Source organism: Pararge aegeria, chromosome 6 (assembly GCF_905163445.1).
Source record: "Pararge aegeria chromosome 6, ilParAegt1.1, whole genome shotgun sequence".
In the NCBI taxonomy this organism is placed as follows: domain Eukaryota; kingdom Metazoa; phylum Arthropoda; class Insecta; order Lepidoptera; family Nymphalidae; genus Pararge; species Pararge aegeria.
Window position 1 is genome coordinate 13,984,427 of NC_053185.1, and position 22,394 is coordinate 14,006,820.

Sequence of the window (22,394 nt, forward strand, 5' to 3'; positions counted from 1 at the left end):
TCATCACTTGGGTGCCTACCCAATCTGTTGTCCTAACCTTCAGGGGGCAAATGCTTCCTGCTAAGGTATATTCATACCACACCTCACTGCCAGTTGAAACATATAAACTTCCAACAATACAGTGCCAGAACTGCTGCCGTTTTGGCCACATTAAAACAATCTGCAGATCTAAGCCCAGATGCTACAGATGTGCTCAGCCCCATACAGGTGACTCATGTTTGGTCATCAAGGAATTATCTACATGTTTACACTGCTCTGGTAGTCATTTTGCTACTGATAAAGACTGCCCAGAATTCTCCAGGCAGCAATCTATTAAAATGGTCATGTCTCAGAATAATAAATCTTACATTGAAGCATCATCTCAGTTTCCTCCTGTCCGCAGGTCCTATGCTGAGATAACAAAAGAAATGTTTACTCCTACTAATGTAACTTCCACCAAAACCTCCTACCGGCAAACAGTTTTCCGCTCTCCTCGTCCCCGAGCTCCTCTAGCAAAGGGCTACGATAAAAAAGCTGTTCAGACTATTGTCGGTGATTACTCCTCATCCCTTCCTAATGGATGCGCTCTCAACAACAATGTTGAGAACCCTCCCTCCCAAGGTAAAATGCTTGAGTTTATCTCCGAATTTCTACTTAGTATTGTCGCTCCATGTAGTGAAATTCCCTTACCGCCCAACGTTGCCAAAAACTTAAGCCAACTTTTTAAACTACTCCAAAATGGGCCCAATAACCCTGCTACAGTGGAACTGTAAAAGTTTACGTCCCAAGAAACATGAGTTAATCTCTCTGATTAACCTTCATAATCCCACCATTCTTGCCATCTCGGAGACATGGTTGAGGCCTGGTTCACGATTACGGGTGCCGGGCTTCTCTTGTTTGAGGGATGACAGGAGTGATGGGTATGCAGGCAGTGCTGTATTTCTACGGCACTCCCTCCCCTACACCCAAATCGCTCTTCCTTCCCACAGTCAACATATCAATGCTGTTGCTGTCCGTACCCTAGACATATCTTTTGTATCTCTGTATATTCCTCATCCCTCATCTTCTATTATTCCCGAATTACAAGCAATCTTGTCGTCCCTTCCCAGCCCTATCATAACCATGGGTGATTTTAACACTCACCACACGATGTGGGGGTGCCATGCTAGTGACGGGTTTTCTCCATTGCTGATTGATTTACTTGATGATGTCAGTCTTTGCATCCTCAATGACGGTTCTCCTACTCGAAGGGTATACCCCAATCAGAACCCTAAATCAGCGGTTGATCTCACCCTATGTTCGGCTAACCTAGCATCGCGCCTGACTTGGAACGTGCTACAGTCAACCTGTGGCAGTGATCATTTTCCTATAATTGTTACATTAAATAATAAATCCTTACCTACCCCTAACTATGATCCCCTTTTAAAGTATAAACTTAAAAAAGCAAATTGGGAAGATTATGCCCTATCCGTTGATTGCATTGTAGACACTCTGCCCGATTTGGAAAGTGATGGAAACATTCTGGTATGCTATGATCTCTTTTTAAAATCTCTTATATCTTCGGCCGATTCCCATATTCCAAAAAAACACCCTGTGAAAAATCCGCTGCTTTCCTCTCCTTGGTGGGATGATGAATGCAGCGATTTATTTGGTAAAAGATCTGCTGCAGAAGAATTATACTCAGCCTGCATGACTCAGGATAACTTTAATAGTTACCAAAAACTAGATGCTAAAATTAAAAGATTAGTCTTCAAAAAGAAAAGAGCAAGTTGGACGCAGTTCTGTGAATCGCTTAGCCCTCGTTCACCCTCCACCATTGTGTGGGAAAATATGAGGAGATTCCGTCGCTCCCTGAGCCACGTTGATCCTTCCTCTAATAATCCTTCTGACTGGCTTAACAACTTTGCAGACAAATTAGCTCCACCTTATGTTCCCTATGTGGACTCATTTCTAACTACTACGCCAGCTCCAGCTACGGATGAAATGGATGCCCCCTTTTCCTTTTCTGAGCTTCAAATTGCTCTCAATGGTCTAAAAGATACAGCTCCAGGGGAAGATGGCGTTCCATATTCTTTCCTGGCTAACTTAAATGACAAAGCTAAAATTTATTACCTTAAAATAATCAATAAATGTTTGGAAACTGGTTCTATCCCAAACTCCTGGAAATCTCAAATTGTTATTCCTATCCTTAAACCTTATAAAAATCCCCTTAATTCAAATTCATATAGACCCATAGCTTTGTCATCTACTTTAGCTAAAGTTACAGAACATCTCCTTAAAAACCGACTGGAATGGTTAATGGAAAGTAGAAATATTCTCCCCTCCTCCCAATTTGGGTTTCGGAAGGGTATGAGTACAACAGACAGTCTCAGTGTATTAACAACAGATATTAGATTAGCCTTTACAAAAGGAGAGTACCTTGTGGGTGCTTTTCTTGATATTGCTTCTGCATATGATAATGTCCTACTTCCGGTGCTCAGGCAGAAACTACTTAAGCTGAGTGTTCCCTCGAGGATGGTTCATTTCATATGTAATCTGCTGTTTTGCAGATATGTTCTGGTAAAGCATCAGAATAATTCTCTTCCCCCCAGATTAATCTGGAAAGGCCTCCCTCAAGGCTCTGTTCTCAGTCCTCTGCTCTATAGCATATATACCCACGACCTCGAATTGTCTGTTTCTAGTTTTTGTACCATTTTACAATATGCTGATGATATTGTCCTCTATCACAGCTCAGGCAGTATAGAGGAAGTATCCTGTCGTATCAATTCTGCTTTGTATTATCTAGGCCAGTGGCTGTCTGACCATGGCTTGTCCCTATCAGTGGGCAAATGTCAGGCAGTGGTATTTACAAGGAAGAGATACCTCCCGAACCTCAACATCTCATTTGAAGGTCAAGCAATCAACCTTGCAGTTAAAGCTAAATTTTTAGGTGTTTATTTAGACACACGACTGAATGGAATTGCTCATTCTGAACACATTATCAAAAAATGTGAAAAAGGCATCAATGTACTACGAGCAATAGCGGGAGTTTGGTGGGGTGCTCACCCCTATACTTTAAAATTATTATATAATGCCTTAGTACGTAGCCACATGGATTACTGTATGTTTGTTTTAGAGCCTTTTAATAAATCAGCTGCTGAAAAGTTAAATAAAATTCAGTATAGATGCCTTAGAATTATTCTAGGTGCAATGAAATCCTCCCCCACTAATGCTTTGCAGGTAGAATGCGTTGACCCTCCTCTATCCATCCGTCGACAATATCTATGTGACCGCTTTATCAGCAAGATGTTACAGCTGTCATCCCATCCTCTTTGGCACCGACTAAGCCAACTATCACACGCACCTTGCTCCCGTAACTCGTCTTCCTACTTGCTAGATAGTTTCCTAAAGTATACCAGCCTTCCTAATCCCCTGACATCTTTCACAATCAACCCACTATATTCAACCCCATTTAAAGCATTAATATACAACCCTTCCATCATCACAGATCTAGGTCTGAGTAAAGGATCCCCAGATACCAATATCAAACTACAAAAGCATATTAGTCAAAATTGGTCAAATCATCTTATTTTATATACTGATGCTTCAAAGCTGTCTCCAGAAGGTTGTGTTGGTGCTGCATGTTGGGTTCCTGTTTACAGAATTGTTTTAAAATTTAAATGCCCTCCCGAGTCTTCTGTGTTTACCGGAGAGGCCATTGCTCTTTTGGAAGCAATCCTGTTTGCACTGTCCCATAACGTACAACAGACGGTTATTCTGACTGACTCTTTAAGCTGTTTAATGTCTATTAAAGAAAACCCCTTTCGCAGCAAATCACGATTTCCCATTATCTTAAAAATCCGGAAGGCTCTGCTCTCTTGCAATCAAAAAGGACTATTCATCTTACTGGTTTGGATTCCAAGCCACTCAGGTATTCCAGGAAACGAGACTGCTGACTCATGTGCCAAAACAGCTGTTGAGTCAGGTTCTCTAGATCATTTTAAAAATTCATCGCAGGACCTATGTACTCTTGCCAAAACATATATGGAAACAGCCTGGAAAATTTTTTGGAATGATTCCAAATTGGTTAAGGGTAAGTTTTACGCTACCATCCAACAAAACATACCAAGACAACCCTGGTTTTGTCACTCTCGGAGTACAAATCGCTGGACTTCATCCACAATTTCCCGATTGCGTCTTGGTCATGCTAGCACACCTGTACATCTGGCCAAACTCCGGATAAGGGACAACTCCATCTGTGAGTGTGGCTTGGATGAGGGCACTATAACTCATATTATTTTTAACTGTCCCAAACTTACCTATCCCCTCTATGACGTTCTTCCTCCCAAAGTCCCCCGTCCTTTGAGTGTTAAATGTTTTTTAATGTTTGTTTTCAGTCCTTATTGTAGATTTTTATGTAAATATATAGTAAGTAATAAAATTAAAGTATAATGTACAAAAAATATCCGTGTTAGATATATATGCATGTGTTGTCTGTGCTGCCTTAGGTTAAAGAGCTAACTAGCTAATAACAACTATTTCTTGGTACAAATTCAAAATTAACTTTTCATTAGTTTCACCGATCAATCTCCTTCGTGCCTTCTTCATCTACAAGACACTGGCGAAGTACCTTGTGCCCAGTTGGCACAGACAAAAGCCATAAACAAGAATTGAATTGAATTGAATTGAACTCCAGTATCTGATGTAAATAAAAATGTTTGTGGTTTTTTACTCACGAATCATCATGCAATTTGACCAAAAAATAGCTCATATAAGCCCAGTTTTTGGATAAACATATAAGATATTTTTTTCGCTTTTTATAACACCCTCCCACAAGCACACACCCTTATAAGGTAAAAAAAAATTAAATGAAAAACAAATGGTAACAGTATTTCATTTTATTGAAATACAACGACCACAAGAACTGTTTGCAATAATATATTTTTACACTACTTATTTTAGTAATACTACATAATTATATTATTGTCAAACGTGTCAAATAAATAAATAATAATAATAATAAATACGCCCTGCCCACTATAAGTTTACCTGTTACATATTTCACGACTCGCTTACTAATATAATTTTTCATGTAAAAAATCTATAAATAAACTGTAATTTATGTACCGATTACCTAAAGTACAAGTACTAATTTATAGATTCTGTTATTTAATTTTTTTTCCACTTATATCTAAGATCTTAATAGCAATAACATTAGAAATCATAGTAAATAATTCAATTGAGATACAAACGAAAAACTTGCTCGCAAAAATGTATTGCTATGGGAAAATTCATAAGGTGCTTGATTCAATTATTGTTAATCGTTAAGTGCCTGATATACACAATATCAAATAGATCGACAATATTTTCCAATTCCTTTATTAAGTTTGTATTATTATGGATCTAGATAAAACTTTTATACAATGAAACAAATACAATAAATTCCAACGTGCGATTTATTGTAACAACAAATTATTGATAAGATTGGTTACACATTATCCAATGAAAAATAATAATTTAACATCGCTTACAAAATATTATCACATTTTTATGCGCTTTAATAATAATAATAATTACAAAAATGCATCACTTTCTTGATATATTAAAAACTACTGCATAGATGCCAAAATCAAAGCCTTTTAAATTCTAAGTCAAATAATAAGTTATACTAAACATCCAGAAGACAACAGGGTTAGGAAGGATTTCTAACGGATAAAGTAAAATATTTATACAATAGGGATTTAACATCTGAGGTAGAACGGAAGGGGGCAGGATTTAGAAAAAAAAAATAGAAAAACATTGAGTAAAAGTAGTACTACAACATTTTTATAAAATATTATGTTCAATTTATAAGGCCAGGGACATGATGAAAATAAAAGTTTAAAAATGTGATAAATGTTTCTCTCGAAACTCTTTTTAGTTTTCTATACACATTTATACAAATAGGTCCAAGGCAGAACAAGACATGATAGTGTGTCAGCAGATCCAGCTAAGAATAAGGAATATTGTTTTCTAATGGAAGATTGTGCAACTGTACAAAACCAGCCATTTCATTAGGGGCATTTATCAACAAAGGCAGATATTTAAATCGATCATAAAAAGGATTATATATGGCGCAGTTATATACTTTGCTTGTCTGAAAAGAAAGATCACATGCACAAGGGCATAAACACAAAGTTTATTCTTCACTTAACAGCTGAAATTAAAACGTAATTCATAAATTAATATATTTATTTAAAAAATTCTTTTAGGTATTAACTTCTCTTTGGGTGAGGGCAAATAATACGAAAATCGGCAAGTGCTAGTTAGACTCGCGCACCGATGGTTCCGTTAACATTCGGTTAAAATTGGTAGAAATTATTCCACCAATTCGTAGAGACCGGACCGCATCACTAAGTAAATGCTGATTTAAAAAAACAGGTAACATTACATATGGTTTTAATTTCCCTTTAAAATATAAAATATTGTTCATAGAGTTATGGTTTCCACGATGGTTCAAAATACAATTTAAAAAAAGGTTTGGAATGTACTTATTATTATTATATTTTCCCCACTTAAGATTGGGAAGACCCAATTTTAAATAACGACTGTTTTTGCCCTTATGGAGATTTGGTTTTATCTTACGCATCAATCTGAACAAGCTTTATCTTAACTTTCTAAATTAAAAGTCGATAGTATGACAATATTTATAATGACGGATTAAGTCGTATCCGAAGAATTAGTTTTTGCAATTTCGGTAACGGAACCCTAAAAAGATAATAATACTCTTGTTAATTAAAAATAGATTGACAGCCAGAACACGTCTTAAACTATTATGTTTTAATATTTTCATTTATATATTGTAAAAGTATTAAAATGGAAAGTGAATAGTTAGTTTGGATACATAGTTATATATCAATATTTGTGACGTAAAGCACCAAAGTACATTAAACAGGATTTATAAAAATCTTTTAAGGCTTTTCTATAAATAACTCGTGAGAAGCGCGCTTTATAGCGTTTTAACGTCGCGCTCTTTTGATGTCACACTGAAATTGATTAAATTAGCGCAACGCTCTTTAACGCAAATAACAATTCACTAGAGCTTATATAACTTTTTCCTTCCTTCAGATAATATAAACTGGGATGTTTGCGAATCAATTCTATCAAACAAGTCGTCCTCACGCCGCAACGGAGCGTTGCGTAATGATAATAATATGTTGCGTAATAGCGTCGGCGCTTTGTTTGACATAAAACTACCGCTATAGTAAAACATAATGCGACGCTATAGCGCGACGACAGGCTAACGCACAAACGCGAGCTAAGATCGCGGAAAAGCCTTAAAACATTTATCTGACCGTATTCCTAGATTCGTGGTACGTATTAAAATACAATTAGTAGGATACATCGTTTGAATTATAAATTATTTATAATCTATTTTTTTTCATATAACTATAGAAAACATAAATCAATATTTATTATCAGATCTCTATCATCTAACACAAAGCATATTACTACACAAAATGGAGAGTTAATAAATAAATTTTGAACTATATTAACTAAACTATTTAAATATATTTACTAATCAATAGCAAAATAATTTTTGAAGCGAAACTTTTTAACGCTCGCTTTGGGCCGTTAGGGATTCCAAAAAGTGAAACGAGCGAGCTGAAGTGAAACATTATTCAGATGGCAGTTGCAAATACAAAAAGTTGCTTACACATGATGTGGCGTGTGTACATCCTATTTGAGGCATTTAAACGGTAAATAATTGTTTAGATTCCGATTAGCAACTTCTCAGACTGAGGTGCGGTTGTCTGACAAAGAAACAACGAGGCAATTAAGTCAGTGGGAGTCAGTCAAGAAGTAAGGCAAAACGTAAAAAGATTTACTTCTGTTGGGGTAACTACAATACGTCATATTGTGTTTTATTCTTTTTTATTTTAATACTTTAGCTTATAGCCTCATTTTCAGCCAATATATTATGGTTGCAATTGAAATGCACTTTAATGAATTATCGAATAACATCTTGGTGATGTCTTTCAATATGTTCGTAGGTTTTATAAAACCTATGCAAGAGAAATTCCTATTAAATAAATGATAAATTAGCTTCCGTATAACTTAGCTCTAACTAAAACGCCTAATTTTAAACTATATGATGGTGACAACAAAAATAATAAGTAACCCGGATAGAACTAGTCTTATTCTTGAGTTCTTGAATTTTTGTTATCACCGTCGTTGTATAAATAACCGAAAAAATAAATGTGATAAAACTAACAAATCAAACAGATTTGATTCTTAATCTGAAGACTATTGCATACATTGTTTACGTAACTACTTAAAACTAAAAAGGACAATAACCAATTTGGATACATTAAAGTATGAAGTATTTATAGTATAATATAATGGTTGCCTGGAAGAAATCACTATAAGTGATAAGGCCGCCTTTGTTGCACAAATTTAAATGAATTGTACCTTTGTTCTCTTTTATTTATTTCTTGTGTGCAATAAAGTAGTATATTTCTGACATGAAATCTAAATTAGAACATCAATATAACAAACAAAGCAATATTGTAAATAAATAATAATTTATGACTCAAAATGCTTTTTGTTTGGCGCGCATAGAGCATCATGGCAGTTCGAAAAGCAATCAGATTTTCAATACAATTATTTCCATTCCCGCAAACATTACGTAAGTCGGTAGTTAATGGTTTCACTGTAAGGCATAAATATAATAAGGTAGCTATGTCTTGATAAAGCAAGATGAAAATCATATTCAATATTAGTTGTAGTATAAATCATTTCAAAAACAAAAGAACTGGCAATCTATAAATGAAAATATTAGAAAATTGCCTCTCAAAATAACTCTCTTCAAGCTTCTGATTTAAATGTTTTGAAAAATATGATTAAAAAAAATGAAAGCACAACTATAAGACACGTTTTCGTAATATTCGAAATGGCTGCATCGATTATGACAGTCCTTTAACAGTCCAATAACATTAGAATACACTGCAATACATGGAAATGTAAATTAGGTATATTATTTTTTCAAAAAATATTTACTTTTTCTCCAACAACGAAATAATTAATTGCTGATTTATTGGGTTTGTGAACTCGAAGTGACTTACGCTACCACCTACATAACTTTTATTACACAGTGCGTCACACAAACCATTAAGTTTTTCTCCAAAAACAACACAATGCTAGTTACAGAGTTACAAAAGTGATAGCATAGTGTAAAGAAATACAGTAGTTCGACGCATTTGATGTTTTGGTATGGTCTGTCCAATTTCATAGTGTCGGTACACCGGCAGGAGAATTTGGCACATTACATTTATGCTTTAATTTTTTTTTTTTTACTTTGCTTTTTATGTGAGCACTTGTTTAATAAATTATTTTTCTACTTTATTTATATGGTATTATAACAAATACGAATATAAATAATAAACACAACTTAAAGAAAAATATACATGTAAAATATGAGTAGATAAACGAAAGTAATAAGAAATAGGCACTATTTTTTATAATGTGAACTAGCATAAGATCTGTTCGACGTCTGTACCGAATCAAGTTCGATAAAACCTTTTTTTGCCACACTCAAGAAACAGAACCCTTTACTTTGGCATGGCACTTCGATATAAAATGCCAAATTCTCCTGCGGATATACGCCGCGCGCGGCGTCTTTTACAAAATGCGGCACAGACCAAGACAGACACGGCACGGCACAAAGGCGACCGTATCTAAGGGAATGGACTTAAATGCCGACATCATCAAGACAGCGTCGCGATAGATTAAAGGGCCCCTATTTGTGAGGTTAGTAGGGGGTTTTTTCCTTGTCCCGAATTACCCCACACTTTCCGCAGAATTGCTCTGTCCAGACGGCTTCGTTTGAACCTTTGTCAGGATAGCCACATCCTTATATGTGGTGATAGTTTGCACCATAGAATTTAACAAGAATAAATTGAAACGAACTTTTAGCTGGTTATGAAAACTAGAAATTACTTACGCTACCACCCCATAACTTTTATTACACAGTGCGTCGCGTAAAAGAGCTATTCGTCGCTTGGGTAACAATACCGCGCAAGTCAAATCAGATACAATAAACATATATACTCTACTCTATAGTGTATATTATTTTTAATAAATGTTTTTCTTAGCAACATTGATGTTTTTTAAGATACCTATTAGATTTCTACATAATATATATAGTTAGTACCAGAGTGTTTCCTGAAAGCTTATTTAATTTCAATCGCGCGGTATTGCTACATTTTGCGATATCACTGCGCAGTGGTCATTTCATACGAATTACATAAGAATTGTTGAATGTTTAGCCCATTGTTTTTAATGTTTATTACATCGTAATCGCAGAAAATCACAAGCGATTTTAAAACTTGGCTACGGCTCAGGTTGATCATCAGAGCTTTTTTACGTGACACGCCAGTGTACCTAGATACATTTTCTACCTACGTTTACTCATTCGATTGCGTGAAATTTTACCACTATTTGTATGTATGAAATCTCGTATTCCAAGAACGGTATCTATTCACAAAATAGGGAAACAGCATTGACACTAGATGGCGCTGTTTTTATTCCATATAAAACATACTTAACTTCCACGGGATCGAATAAGTAAACGTAGATAGAAAATCTCACAGTATATAATAGGCAGTCTGTACCTATATAGATCCTATATTATACATTAAAGTACAAAGATTACAACAAAGTCAACAAGAATATCAACAATGGACATAATAACTTTTTTTTTAAACAAACATCAAACATTTTTGTTTATTTTTTACACTTATCAACATAGTTTTATTTATTTTGTCTCATTATTAAAGATAGGGCTAAACACTTAGAGCAAATTAATTAACTACTACTCGAATATTGAGGTAAACTCTTCATCTTGAAGGGCATTTGAAAAAGGCGTACTAGTATATAAAAACAATCAATAATAATCGATTTAGAGAAATAGTTATAATTGGATAGAAGCAGGCGTTACTTTGCGGAAATCCGTGATATATTATGAAAATTAAGGTAATTTTCATTTTATGCATTCCTGCAGTATTCATACTCTGGTCAAACGCTACGGGTTTACATACTGTAATCTAGTTTTTAATGCAATGAAATATGTTCGAAAATAGACCTCAATACAATTTGCAAGAATCGTTAATAAAGGACATCGCTTGAAAAAGGATTTTCTTCTTTGCCTCTTAAAAAAACAATTACCTACTACAGCAAAGAGAGACTATTATTATCTTCCTACCTTTAACAATTAGGATAGCTGCTACAGGATTCCTGTCTAAAGAACTCATTCTGTATTATGATATAAACAAAATAATGAAAGGAAAAGATTCAATATAAAAGCCGTACTAAGAGCCATCCATAAATCACCATCATCTTCCTCAGCCTATATACATTGATAGGCTACCCAAATCTACGACGCTACTAAAAAGTAGGTCGGCTGACGATCATTGTAATTGGACGTTGTTAAAACAATGAGATACTAGCATGGCATAAGGTCACAATAGTTATACAGTGTTTTTTGACTCCCTTGCAACTAACTGTTGGTGCTGGCAAGTTGCTGTCACACCTTTAAAACTTCTTTACCGATGTTATGCCACATTTATTTTTAAAAGTAAATGTCCCAAAACTACCCCAAACTGGGTTGGTTTCTTTTCGATAACTAGCTCCAATTAATGTTACGCATGGCTTAACAAGTTCTCCGATGTAGGCACGGGGTTTGGACGAAGCCAATTTCCTGACTCTGGACTGGTCAGGAAACCCAAATGCATAGCCATCGATGGCCAGACCCGGGAATCGAAACCAATACCTCGTGATCCGAAGTCCAACATGCTAGCCACTAGACCAAGGAAGCCTCCATAAAAGAATTTCATAGTTCTGATTCCTTCCTTCAATCTTATAACCTCATGTGACGTCTATTACGGATGACTCCTTAACCCCTCGTTATCGTAGGAACTGTAAGTGATGACATTTGTATTATTTAGAGAGTGAGAGAGAGATAGATAATGTTGCCGTACCTCGAGAAAACTAAAGTATTTGAAAAGAATAATTAATATAAAATATGCAGTCCACTATCGCTATTAGCTAAGTTTACGTCACTCAAGTATCTGTATAACACGTAGTGATTCGTGAGTTATTGTTTTCAATTGTATTTCTAGTTTCTAATTACAATAGCAAGTATGAATAAGGAATTCCTACAAACAACGCGCCTCGACACAAAGAAACTGCCAATGTTATGTTACGTAAAATAGTAGTGTACTGCAGTTAGTATAACAAACTGCTTATTTTTAAGTAAAAATTGAGGATTGTTTCAAGATGTTGGATAACTAAATAAATCCCCAGGGCAAGTTGAAATTCTGGCAACAGTTTAAAATGGAAAATCAAAAATTAATTACTTACCTGTTTTTATATATATTTTTCTGTAATATTTATTGTTTGAACCTTACATGCAACCTTAAATTCATTAATAAAGATATACAATATGTTTAAATGGAAAAATATTGATGCTCTATACTTAGTCCGTCTTCTGCAGTCAAAGGCTAACTTGTAAAGGAGTAACTTGGACTCGTTATACTTTTAAATTTACGTAGTTACATCATCAGCTTGTGTCGTATGAAAATAGCCTTCTACAGGCTTATTTGAACAAATTAAGGTTTATTTTATTTGCTTATTCACGATGGTTATGTTAGTAACAATAACCGATGGGTTACGAGAAAAGCGAAGCCTTGGCCAAAAATCGCAATATCAATCCATTTTTGGGTCATCCCAGGAATTGAACTAGTTCAAACCCATGACCTTGTATTCCGCAGTTAGGTAACATGTTGTGCAGTAGTTCTTATCCTTTACATTAACATATAAATGTACAATTAGTACAATATTAGCTATTTTTATCACAAAACATGTACGAATGTGCAATTAACGAGAGTGGACTGGAATTTATGCGGTAAAATAAATTACGTAACTAATTACTCGTAACTATGTTGACAAAGTGTAACTAGGCTAGGTAAGAGAATTAAATATTTAATTTAACACCATAGATGCAGATCTGGATCCAACGGTGAAATCCTTATATTGAGAGAACACGCATAGCTGTGAAAGGAAAGAGATATATTAGAAATTGTACGAATGAAAAATCGGCACCGGGAAATACGCTATAGTTTCGCTATACTTTTCCAGTTTAGAATAAATAAATTAATATATTACGACAATACACACATCGCAATCTAGTCCCAAAGTAAGCGTAGCTTGTGTTATGGGTACTAAGATGTCTGATGAATATTTTTATGAATAATATACATAAATAATTATTATATACAGATAAACACCCAGACACTGAAAAACACTTATGTTCATCACACAAACATTTTCCAGTTGTGGGAATCGAACCCACGGCCTTGGACTCAGAAAGCAGAGATGCCCACTGCGCCAGTCGGCCGTCAAAAAAGTCAAAAAGGCCTTCAAAGTTTAGTTTTTAACTAAAGTTTACGCTTTAGTTTAGATTCAGTCAGTGAAGCTAGAACAAAAGTTTAGTCAGTGGAAATTTTGGTATGAAGGCACGCTTTGAAAAACTTTTAGATTTTTTTACATCTTTCGTATTATTGGGTTTTAACATGATACCACAAGGCGTTCCTGAATAAAAAAGGATTAACACATGGACTAATAGACAAAAAAAGTATGAGGTTCGGTATTCTAAAAGTGAGATATTATATGGCTTTGCGTAAGTTTAAGACACTTTTTGTCATCGTTACCGCCATGTTGAAATCTATGAATAATAATAACATGCAATAGTACGTCTTCATCGAATGTCACTTCTATATTAACCGATTTAATTGTAAAAATCTATAGTTAAAACACTCGACCGACTACAATTGCTACAATAAAGAGATCACGGACTGTTTATCAACAAGCCTTTTGAACGCCTAAACCGATAATTGATAACCCAAAAGATATCACTCATCTATTGCCAATTAAACCTAGATATCGGTTTTATACAGGGTGTTTTAATAATCTGCGACTGGGTCGGGAAATATTTAGTTAATAAAAGGAAATTAATAAAAACGGTATGTTTTTTTAAATATCTTAGAATGATCTGTACGTACTAATTCCAAAGATGTTAGGATTCGAATTTCAAAAAAGACTAAGATGCTTTTATTAGTTTTATTTTTATAACAGTGTGAACCCATTGACATTAGTTTATTTTTTAATAGACAACTTTTCAAAAGCAACGGTCTGGCACCTAGCTTCCATAGATCATACAGCTATGTAAAGTGAGCATTGACTTTCAAAAGTCTGATGTGGAAAAGTACTTCTCAGAAGGGTACGGAATCATCCGGTTGCACTGGTAGACTGACTGGCTTTGCGATTAAAAGGGTATTAATCGCAAAGCTAGTCCGAGCCGTTTGAACCGAAGGATGGCGGGTATTACACCAACAAAAACCTTTTCATGGAGTGTTTCAGTCATATAGGCGGTCGGTCGTCAACCAGCCTACCTTCAAGTTTAAAGAAGCCATATTGTGACAATCTCACCGACCATATGGTGAGAGCACGCAGAAGTAATATTTAGTATAAGTATTTTATTAGTAAATAAAATATACTGTACAACTGAAATTGCCAATTAAAATTATGCCTTTTATTTCATCAAAACCTTGTCTTCAGGATATTATGATAGTCGATAAAGGAATGAATAAAGCTTTACGTAACCATAACTTAGGAAAAAAAAAAAAAAATGCCTGAAAACTGATGTCATATAAGTAATATCCCAAATCCGATGAAAAAATGATAAATATACCAAGTAGTGGTTATTTTATTGCACTGAATTAATTTTTGTGTATTTTTATAAGACTCTTTATCTATAAACCCAACCGATAAGACCGGCAATTAAAATATCAAATAAAATTACCGCCAAGGTCACGAACACATAATGATAGAATGGGTACAAGGACTCTGCCGGAATTCTTATTTAAACAAACCGATACCAACATCATTTACAACCAGTAAAAGAGTGCCCTGCTTGACTAAAAGGGGGGTTGATCGCAGTAGAAGATAGTATCACTTCATACAATTTGGTATTTTGCCTGGTAGTGATCGCTTTTAAGCGATAAGGCAACCTATTGTACCTTTACTTTCTTTATTTCAAATTTTGTTTTTTTTTTTTTGATTTGTTTACCTTTGGTGTACAATAAAGTGTATTTAATCTGATTTAATTGATATCATTTTAGAATACAGAATATAGTTACACACGACACAATGAATTTGAGATTATCGACGGCGCAGGGTGTTAAGGAAAAACTCATGAATTAATTTTGCGCCTTTTAAATTGAACTTGTAAACTTCTTTGTATTTTTAGACTAAATAAATAAAATAACAAGAAAAAAAAGAAAAAGCACGGAAGACGAGGTCAGTGGATAACCTATTGGTAAGCGGATAATCGTCGCCTATAGACAGAGCAACACTCCGCAAGACAAGCAACAGGTCCTGCAAAGTGCGCCGTGTGATAATCCACCTGACGTGTTAAGCCTGACGTGGCGGTAATAACACCGGCAACCTTCTGACCTGAACACAGCAATTACACATGACGGCAGAAAACATGGCGTTAATACTTTACCGGACGAGTTGTGTCGATCAAATGCTTATATTACTAGGTTACTACTACGACTATTGATTTATAGGTTCTTGACGAAAAACTAAGGAACCTGAAATCGAACCGTTGATTTCGTGATCCGTTTTTAAACACGCATACAATTCAGATTTATTCTGAAGGCCGAGAACTTCATGTCTCAAAGATCAAATCGCAACAACTTTTTGGGAAAAGACAAACTTACCTTATCTTTAAGCTGTTGACACATATGCAAGGCGGCTGTAAGCATGAACAGGACGTCACTCAGCCACGGAACAGCGCAGTCCGCTTGGCAAGAATCAATCCTCATCGTCCCGTGCACCGAACTTAATTGGTACGCGACAAATATCAGCTTGTGAGATTGTATGTAAAACGATATCGCTAAGTCTTCTGGCAGGTTTGGTGAGAGGGCCTTCTGAAAACAAATATAATACATATTAAAATAAAGTTGCCAGCAAAGAACATGCTTGCGTATCAAAACAGAGCGATTCCGATCGTGCGTTCGGAAGAAGACTTCGGCTTTTTTAGTATGGCCTCTTTCAATAACTACGTAATTGAAAGTCGATGTACAACGATATAAATCCAGCGGTTATATCGGCACGGCTTCGTCTGCTATTTTTAGTCTCATCGCAAAATGTTCCAAAGTGTTTAGTCTGCCGACCTCCCTGGGTACAACGGTGAGCGCTATCAATTTAAGTTAGAGCCTAGAGTTCGCGGGTTCGATTCCCAGCAGGGTAAATTTAGTAATTTTCATTTCTGAATTTACTCTGGTCTGGTCTGGTGGGGGGACGCTTTGGCCGTGTCTAGTTACAACCATACAGACTTTGTGCCGCTTTTAGTGTTACGGTACGATGTCGTTTAGAAAACGATTTTACAGAGATGACAATGCTCGAGCAGGTATTTTTTTTCTTGACTGACAGCAGAGGTTTAGTAATAAGTAAGATCTCATTGGTACCCTTCAGGAAACGATGCCGAATGAAAAACGGCAGAAAGACTCATTTGGTAGTACGATCCCACTAGGGGCAAAATTTTGTCAATCTGTAAAAAAGTAGAGAAAAATAATGGATCCTACCATATTTCTACTCTTCATAAGCTCATCAATTGTTTTTTTCTTTGGCAGTACTAAAGCGGTGCGCGCCCTCTGCAGAGAGCCGATTAAACATTGTATTATGTGCAATACTTCTTCTGATGATCTGCAATTTCGGTCAAACATTAGTAGACGATTAACTTTTTCCCTTGTATGGCGGTATCTATATAAATTGCAAGAGAATTAGTATTGTTAACCTGGGAAAACAATCATTCTCACTCACTCTCTGGGAATAGATAAACATTGCCAGAGAGGAACAACTATTCCGCTTGGCTTAAGACTGTGAGAAGTTCGCTGAGATACAACCAACCTCCAGTAACGCATAGGCATAAAAAGAAAAAAGGAAGACTTTAATTTAGTTCACAGATTTTTGTACAACAAATAAAGATCCTTCTAGTCCAAATAAATAAATATAAGCGGCCTGATTCCTCCAGTTGTAAAACTAGTTAGTTTATTTTAAACTGCACACACAAATAAGAGAATGTATCTATAGCCTCATAGGCCACATTGTAGATTATATTTCAAACTAGTTTGTGGTGATTAGTTGTTTAACGGTTAGTGGAACAGAAACATTTTCTGTTTAATATTATCACCTGAAAATATAGTGTTTATCAACATTGTCAATGTAACCGATAGCCTGTTGCAGATGATTAGCTGCATCCTGGATCTGTTGTAGCTTCCATGGTCCATCCTGATTAATGGATGTTCGGCATATAGTGTGCATCTGTCTTAAGACCTTGAAGCTGATATCCTAAAATAAATTAAAATCATTTAATTATAAACATAGCTTGTGACTTTACCTTCAAGAATTTGGGTTCTTGTGGAATTGCATAGGAATTTGATTTTGAGTTATTTTACACAAGTATCTAGCTATCTATATTAATATTATAAATAGGGAAAGATTTTTTTATTTGTTTGTTTATTTGTGAACAATTAATCTAGTTTCAAACTATTGAACCAATTAAATTGCTCTTTTGCCATAAGAAAGCTATTTCATCAGAAGGGCTTGGCAGGTTGATTTCAGTAATACGATTTACCCTTAAAGTGATAATAATTGTAAGCCCAGCCAGAACAAAAAACTTTCAATGATAATAATAATAGTAGGCATTTTTAGGCATAAAATTATGATCCAAACAAACCAGAGGCAATTATAATTATAGACCTTTAACAGTTTGTTATTTGATCCCATAGATTTGAACTTAATGAAATTCATATTACAGGATGTATGGAAGCAGTTAATATATAAAGTACAACCTTTAGTTCATGCAGGTGAAACTGAAGGCTACAGCCAGTTACATAATAAAATTAACTTTACGTGTAACATTTTAAGGACCAGTTTTTTTTTAATTTTGAATAATATACTTACTGCATGAGTGATACTATCCCCTGTGAGGGTTACAATACATTTAAGTTGTTCTGGTTGAGATGTCAATATGAATTTATCTTGCTTTTGCCCTTCATTTCCATATAGTGGTACCGGAAATCTGTGTGCACATTCCTAGGAAACATTTTTTTTTAATTTCAGGTAACTGTACTTAGGTTAATTATTGAATAATTAAATTATAAATAAAATATTAAAGAAATACTAATAAAATAAGATCATAATTTATTCTTAAAATATCGCTTATTCATACTTTGTAGTACCCATTTTATAATTTATTAAAAATTTAAAACAAAATATTCTAGGAAGTATTTATAAAGTCTACTTCATTTAAAGAGAAAAAGGTAACAAACCACTAATACTGTATGGAGCTGATGTAATATAGCATGAACCTCTTCACGAAGAACCCATTCAAACTCCTCTTTCTATGGAAAATGTATTGTATGAGTAAGATTATTATAAATGGTGTGACACAACATACCAGCCGCAAGATATTATAAAAAAACTAAGAATTCGCACCAAATTTGCAGCTTCTTCTTTTTCGTTGTCGTTCATGTCGCTGTATTTTTAAGTTAAGTAGTTATTCAATATTTATTTAATAAAATATTCTGAACGAAAATCACAATCGAACACTAGGTACAAAACCAATTCCACAAATCACAATTGACAATTCAGAATTCCAAATTTTTCAGTCAGACACAGACATGAATCACAGAGAGAAACCTATTCTATTTATTAAACCACAGACTAGTTAATCTTGTATTATTTTTTTCTATGCACTAATAAAATAGTATACAACCTCCATTATCAGTAGAAGAAAACTTTATTTTTAGTAATAGCATATAATTTAAGAATATAAAATTAATATTAATAATTCCAATAAAATCCTAAGCACCTAAGATTACTTACTTTTTGTGGAGGTCAGTGATAGGCCTCTTTTATTATCACTAATAATACTTTCCAAGGAATGAACCTTCATGGTCGAATTATCTTATTTTTTTAGGAAGTATTAATGACATTTCATTTTAAAACAAAGATTTAAGACATTAAGTAGTTACTGCTTTGTCAGTGTACGTTATTCCTTAAGCCTATGAAAGTCGTTAGCTTTCAGCATCAAGAAATTATTGATACATAGAAATCCTCAAGAATAATAAAATATCATTTACTTGACTTATATTTAAAATGGTTTATCCCGATGTGCTCAAACAATTTTATACCAAATTAGAAGCCAAATGTCGGGAATCAGGAATTATAGCTGGGTAAATTAATATAGTCCAGTCATTTAAGCTTAAATTAGGTAATCTCGGAATCTCGGAATTCGAGATACCCAGCTGTAAGTCTGTAAATACTTGTATATTGACACCCTAAAAGTTGTCTCAAAACCTACGTATGGTTAAAGGTCACAAAAAAATGATAAAATATAATAAAAATTGATAAATATTTATAATCATTGATTTATCGATGGTTCATCCACTATATATGGCGCGTTTTCGACCGGAGGCACCGGTTGACCTGAAGTGATGCTGTGACCGCGCGCTCTCCGCCCACTAAATGGTTCACCGTGTAAAAAAAATTTTTAATCAAAATTTGTAGAGAATTTTGTATTCTACAATATTGATAAAAAATACAAGTAGCAAAAACCGATTTTTGTGACCTTTGCCCTTAAATTTTAATAGTTGCTTACACCCTACCATATGTAGGTTTTGAGACAACTTTTAGGGTGTCGATATACAAGTATTTACAGACTTACAGCTGGGTATCTCGAATTCCGAGGTGAACTTACTATAATGACTGGAATTTGACAATTTTCATTATTTTAATTTGTTAAAAGATTGACTTGTTTGCGTGTGAGTGTGTATGTGTGTGTGACATCGCAGCTCGCAAAAGCATGAACTAATTTTGATTTCGATCAGTTTCGACCTGCTTTTTCAAAAATACTGCTACGTTTTCTACTAGATGACGCTACAGTCGCTGTAAGATCATTTTAAATTTATAAAATTGATAACTCCTCCAAGTGTAGGTAAAAACACTAATAAAAATAATAAAATTATAAACCTACACTCTTCCTAAAATACCTACTCAGCATTTACCCGTTTAATTTTTCTGACATTTGTCTTGATTTTATTCTTTAGTACTAAATAAATAAATAAACAAATTTCCAATCCAAAATGGCGAAGTACATTTTTTTCTCACAACTGCCTCATGGGTATAAAATGAAACGGCTTGACTAGCAGAATAATGTACACTAAATAAATTCCTACGTATATAATTATTAGAGGTAGGAATTTATTGAATTTATATATTATTATAATACAAGCTATATTTTGTAGTGTTATTTGTTTTTTAGAAAATCTGGACGACATATGAAATATCCATATACACTATCGGCAAAGATTGCTCAATTTCCTTACTTTTACTACATGAAGCATAATAACATATGGATGTATTACCCAATGGGATGTCTTGTAGCATTTTATGTATTCACTAAAATACATGGTATGTCTAACTCAGAGGCAAATGTAAAAAGTTGGGCTGAAACGCAGCGAAGAATTGCTGAAAAAGAACACAGTGAACATTAAAATATATTGGATTAAAAATTTAAGTTATTATTATTGATGTTTATTTTGTTCACGGTAAAGTGAGATAGTAGTAAAAGTAAGTACCTAGTAGTTTAAGCTTCGACCATTCCCAAACTTGGTAACTTCTTTCGGGGTCACCAAGTGTCTTCCCAATTACGTTGCTTTTCAGATTTATGTGCATTTTTTATTCAATTGAAGCTATTAAAACATCAGTTTCTTTAATAGTTAAGGAAATCATTATGATGTCCTCCGTAATGAAAGGTTTAAAGGTCATCAAAGGTGTTGATGTCTACCAATGTGACAACGGCCTAAATCCTTCTCATTCCGAGAGGAGATCCGGGCCCTGTTGTGAACCGGTAATGGGGTGTGACTGATGATTTTATTCACACTAATATTAGTATACAAAATACTAGCTGTTGCCGCCGTTCTACACCGTTTATTTTCTGGGATCCATCCTTTCAACTAACTCAACATCAAGTTGATTGGTTACTTAGGCAGGGCGTTAAGGAAGGACTAACAAACAAAAAACAAACACACTTTCGCATTTATAATATTAGTAAAGACTGAATATGTCCTATTAGTTAATGAAACTGCATTTTTGATCTTAAGTCAAATTTCGAGGGAAGAAGCCTACTTTTCTACCCATGCTTATTTAAATTAACTGAAAATTTACATCAAAAAACAGTAAAAAGTTTAATATTTAGGATAAGTTGATCTTAGATTCTCTTACTTTTTTAAGTAGGGTTACTTTTTTACTATAAAGTTTAAAATCTCAGACAATGCTAGAATATTAATGAATTTTTATTTTCTCTATATCTTTCTCTTGGATGCCTCTATAAATAGGGTCCCATAAAGACAAAAAAATATAAGCAATTCAAAGGGAGGAATTCTTAAATACCGGACTACAACCATTTCCATACAATTTTCCAATTCGTTCCTGAGCGGATGTCTTAACCGTAAAGGAAACTTTGTTTCCAAATTATTGCAATAAAAAACATTTTACTCATCACACTTCCAGTGTGCACTATTAATTTAACTAATTTTACACGTGACGTTCTGATAATATACTGCCAATTCAAATTCAAATTCAAATTCAAATTCATTTATTTCAAGTAGGCCTACTTTATAAGCACTTTTGAAACGTCAAGTATGCATGTTTGTGTGACTCTACCACCGGTTCGGAAAGCAGATTCTACCGAGAAGAGCCAGCAAGAAACTCAGTAGTTGCTCTTTTCCAACATCAACATTTACAATCATTTTGCTATCTTGCGGGAGATGAGAGCGAGGCTGGCTGCTTCCATTCTACCTTGTCATTGAGGAATTCATCAAATGTATAGTAACCTCGCTGTACTAGATGCGTTTTTACACATTTTTTAAATGTATGCATTGGTAGGTCAAGAATTTCCTTAGGAATCATGTTGTAAAAGCGTATACTCAACCCCACAAAGGAGTTCTGCACCTTTCGCAGACGATATGCAGATATCACTAATTTATGACCGGTTCTGGTAAGTCGATTGTTAATTTCAGCTTTTGATTTATAAAGATTAATATTTTGCCTCACAAAGACTATATTACTATAAATGTATTGCGAAGCTACTGTAAGAATACCTATTTGTTTAAATTTTTCACGAAGCGATTCGCGTGATCCAAGTTTATATATTGATCGTACGGCTCTTTTCTGTAGTATAAATATACTTTCAATATCTGCAGCTTTTCCCCACAGCAAGATCCCATAGGACATAATACTGTGAAAGTATGCGAAATAAACAAGCC

General features: G+C 34.5%; 1 protein-coding gene across 2 annotated transcripts; it reads right to left on the reverse strand.

Moving 5' to 3' along the window:
• Positions 1–12,409: 12,409 nt before the first annotated feature.
• Positions 12,410–18,690, reverse strand: LOC120624539 (protein rogdi). Of its 2 annotated transcripts, none has more exons than XM_039891150.1 (7): positions 18,562–18,690; positions 18,396–18,467; positions 18,028–18,159; positions 17,255–17,412; positions 16,647–16,767; positions 15,780–15,986; positions 12,410–13,047 (listed from the first exon to the last, which is right to left on the reverse strand). In XM_039891150.1, the coding sequence occupies exons 1-7, from the start codon at positions 18,595–18,597 to the stop codon at positions 12,979–12,981; spliced, it is 795 nt and encodes a 264-aa protein (XP_039747084.1). In that variant the 5' UTR covers positions 18,598–18,690; the 3' UTR covers positions 12,410–12,978. The 2 variants fall into 2 exon arrangements, with proteins under 2 accessions (XP_039747084.1, XP_039747082.1); XM_039891148.1 differs by having other exon boundaries at positions 15,780–15,989.
• Between the last annotated feature and the right edge of the window lie 3,704 nt (positions 18,691–22,394).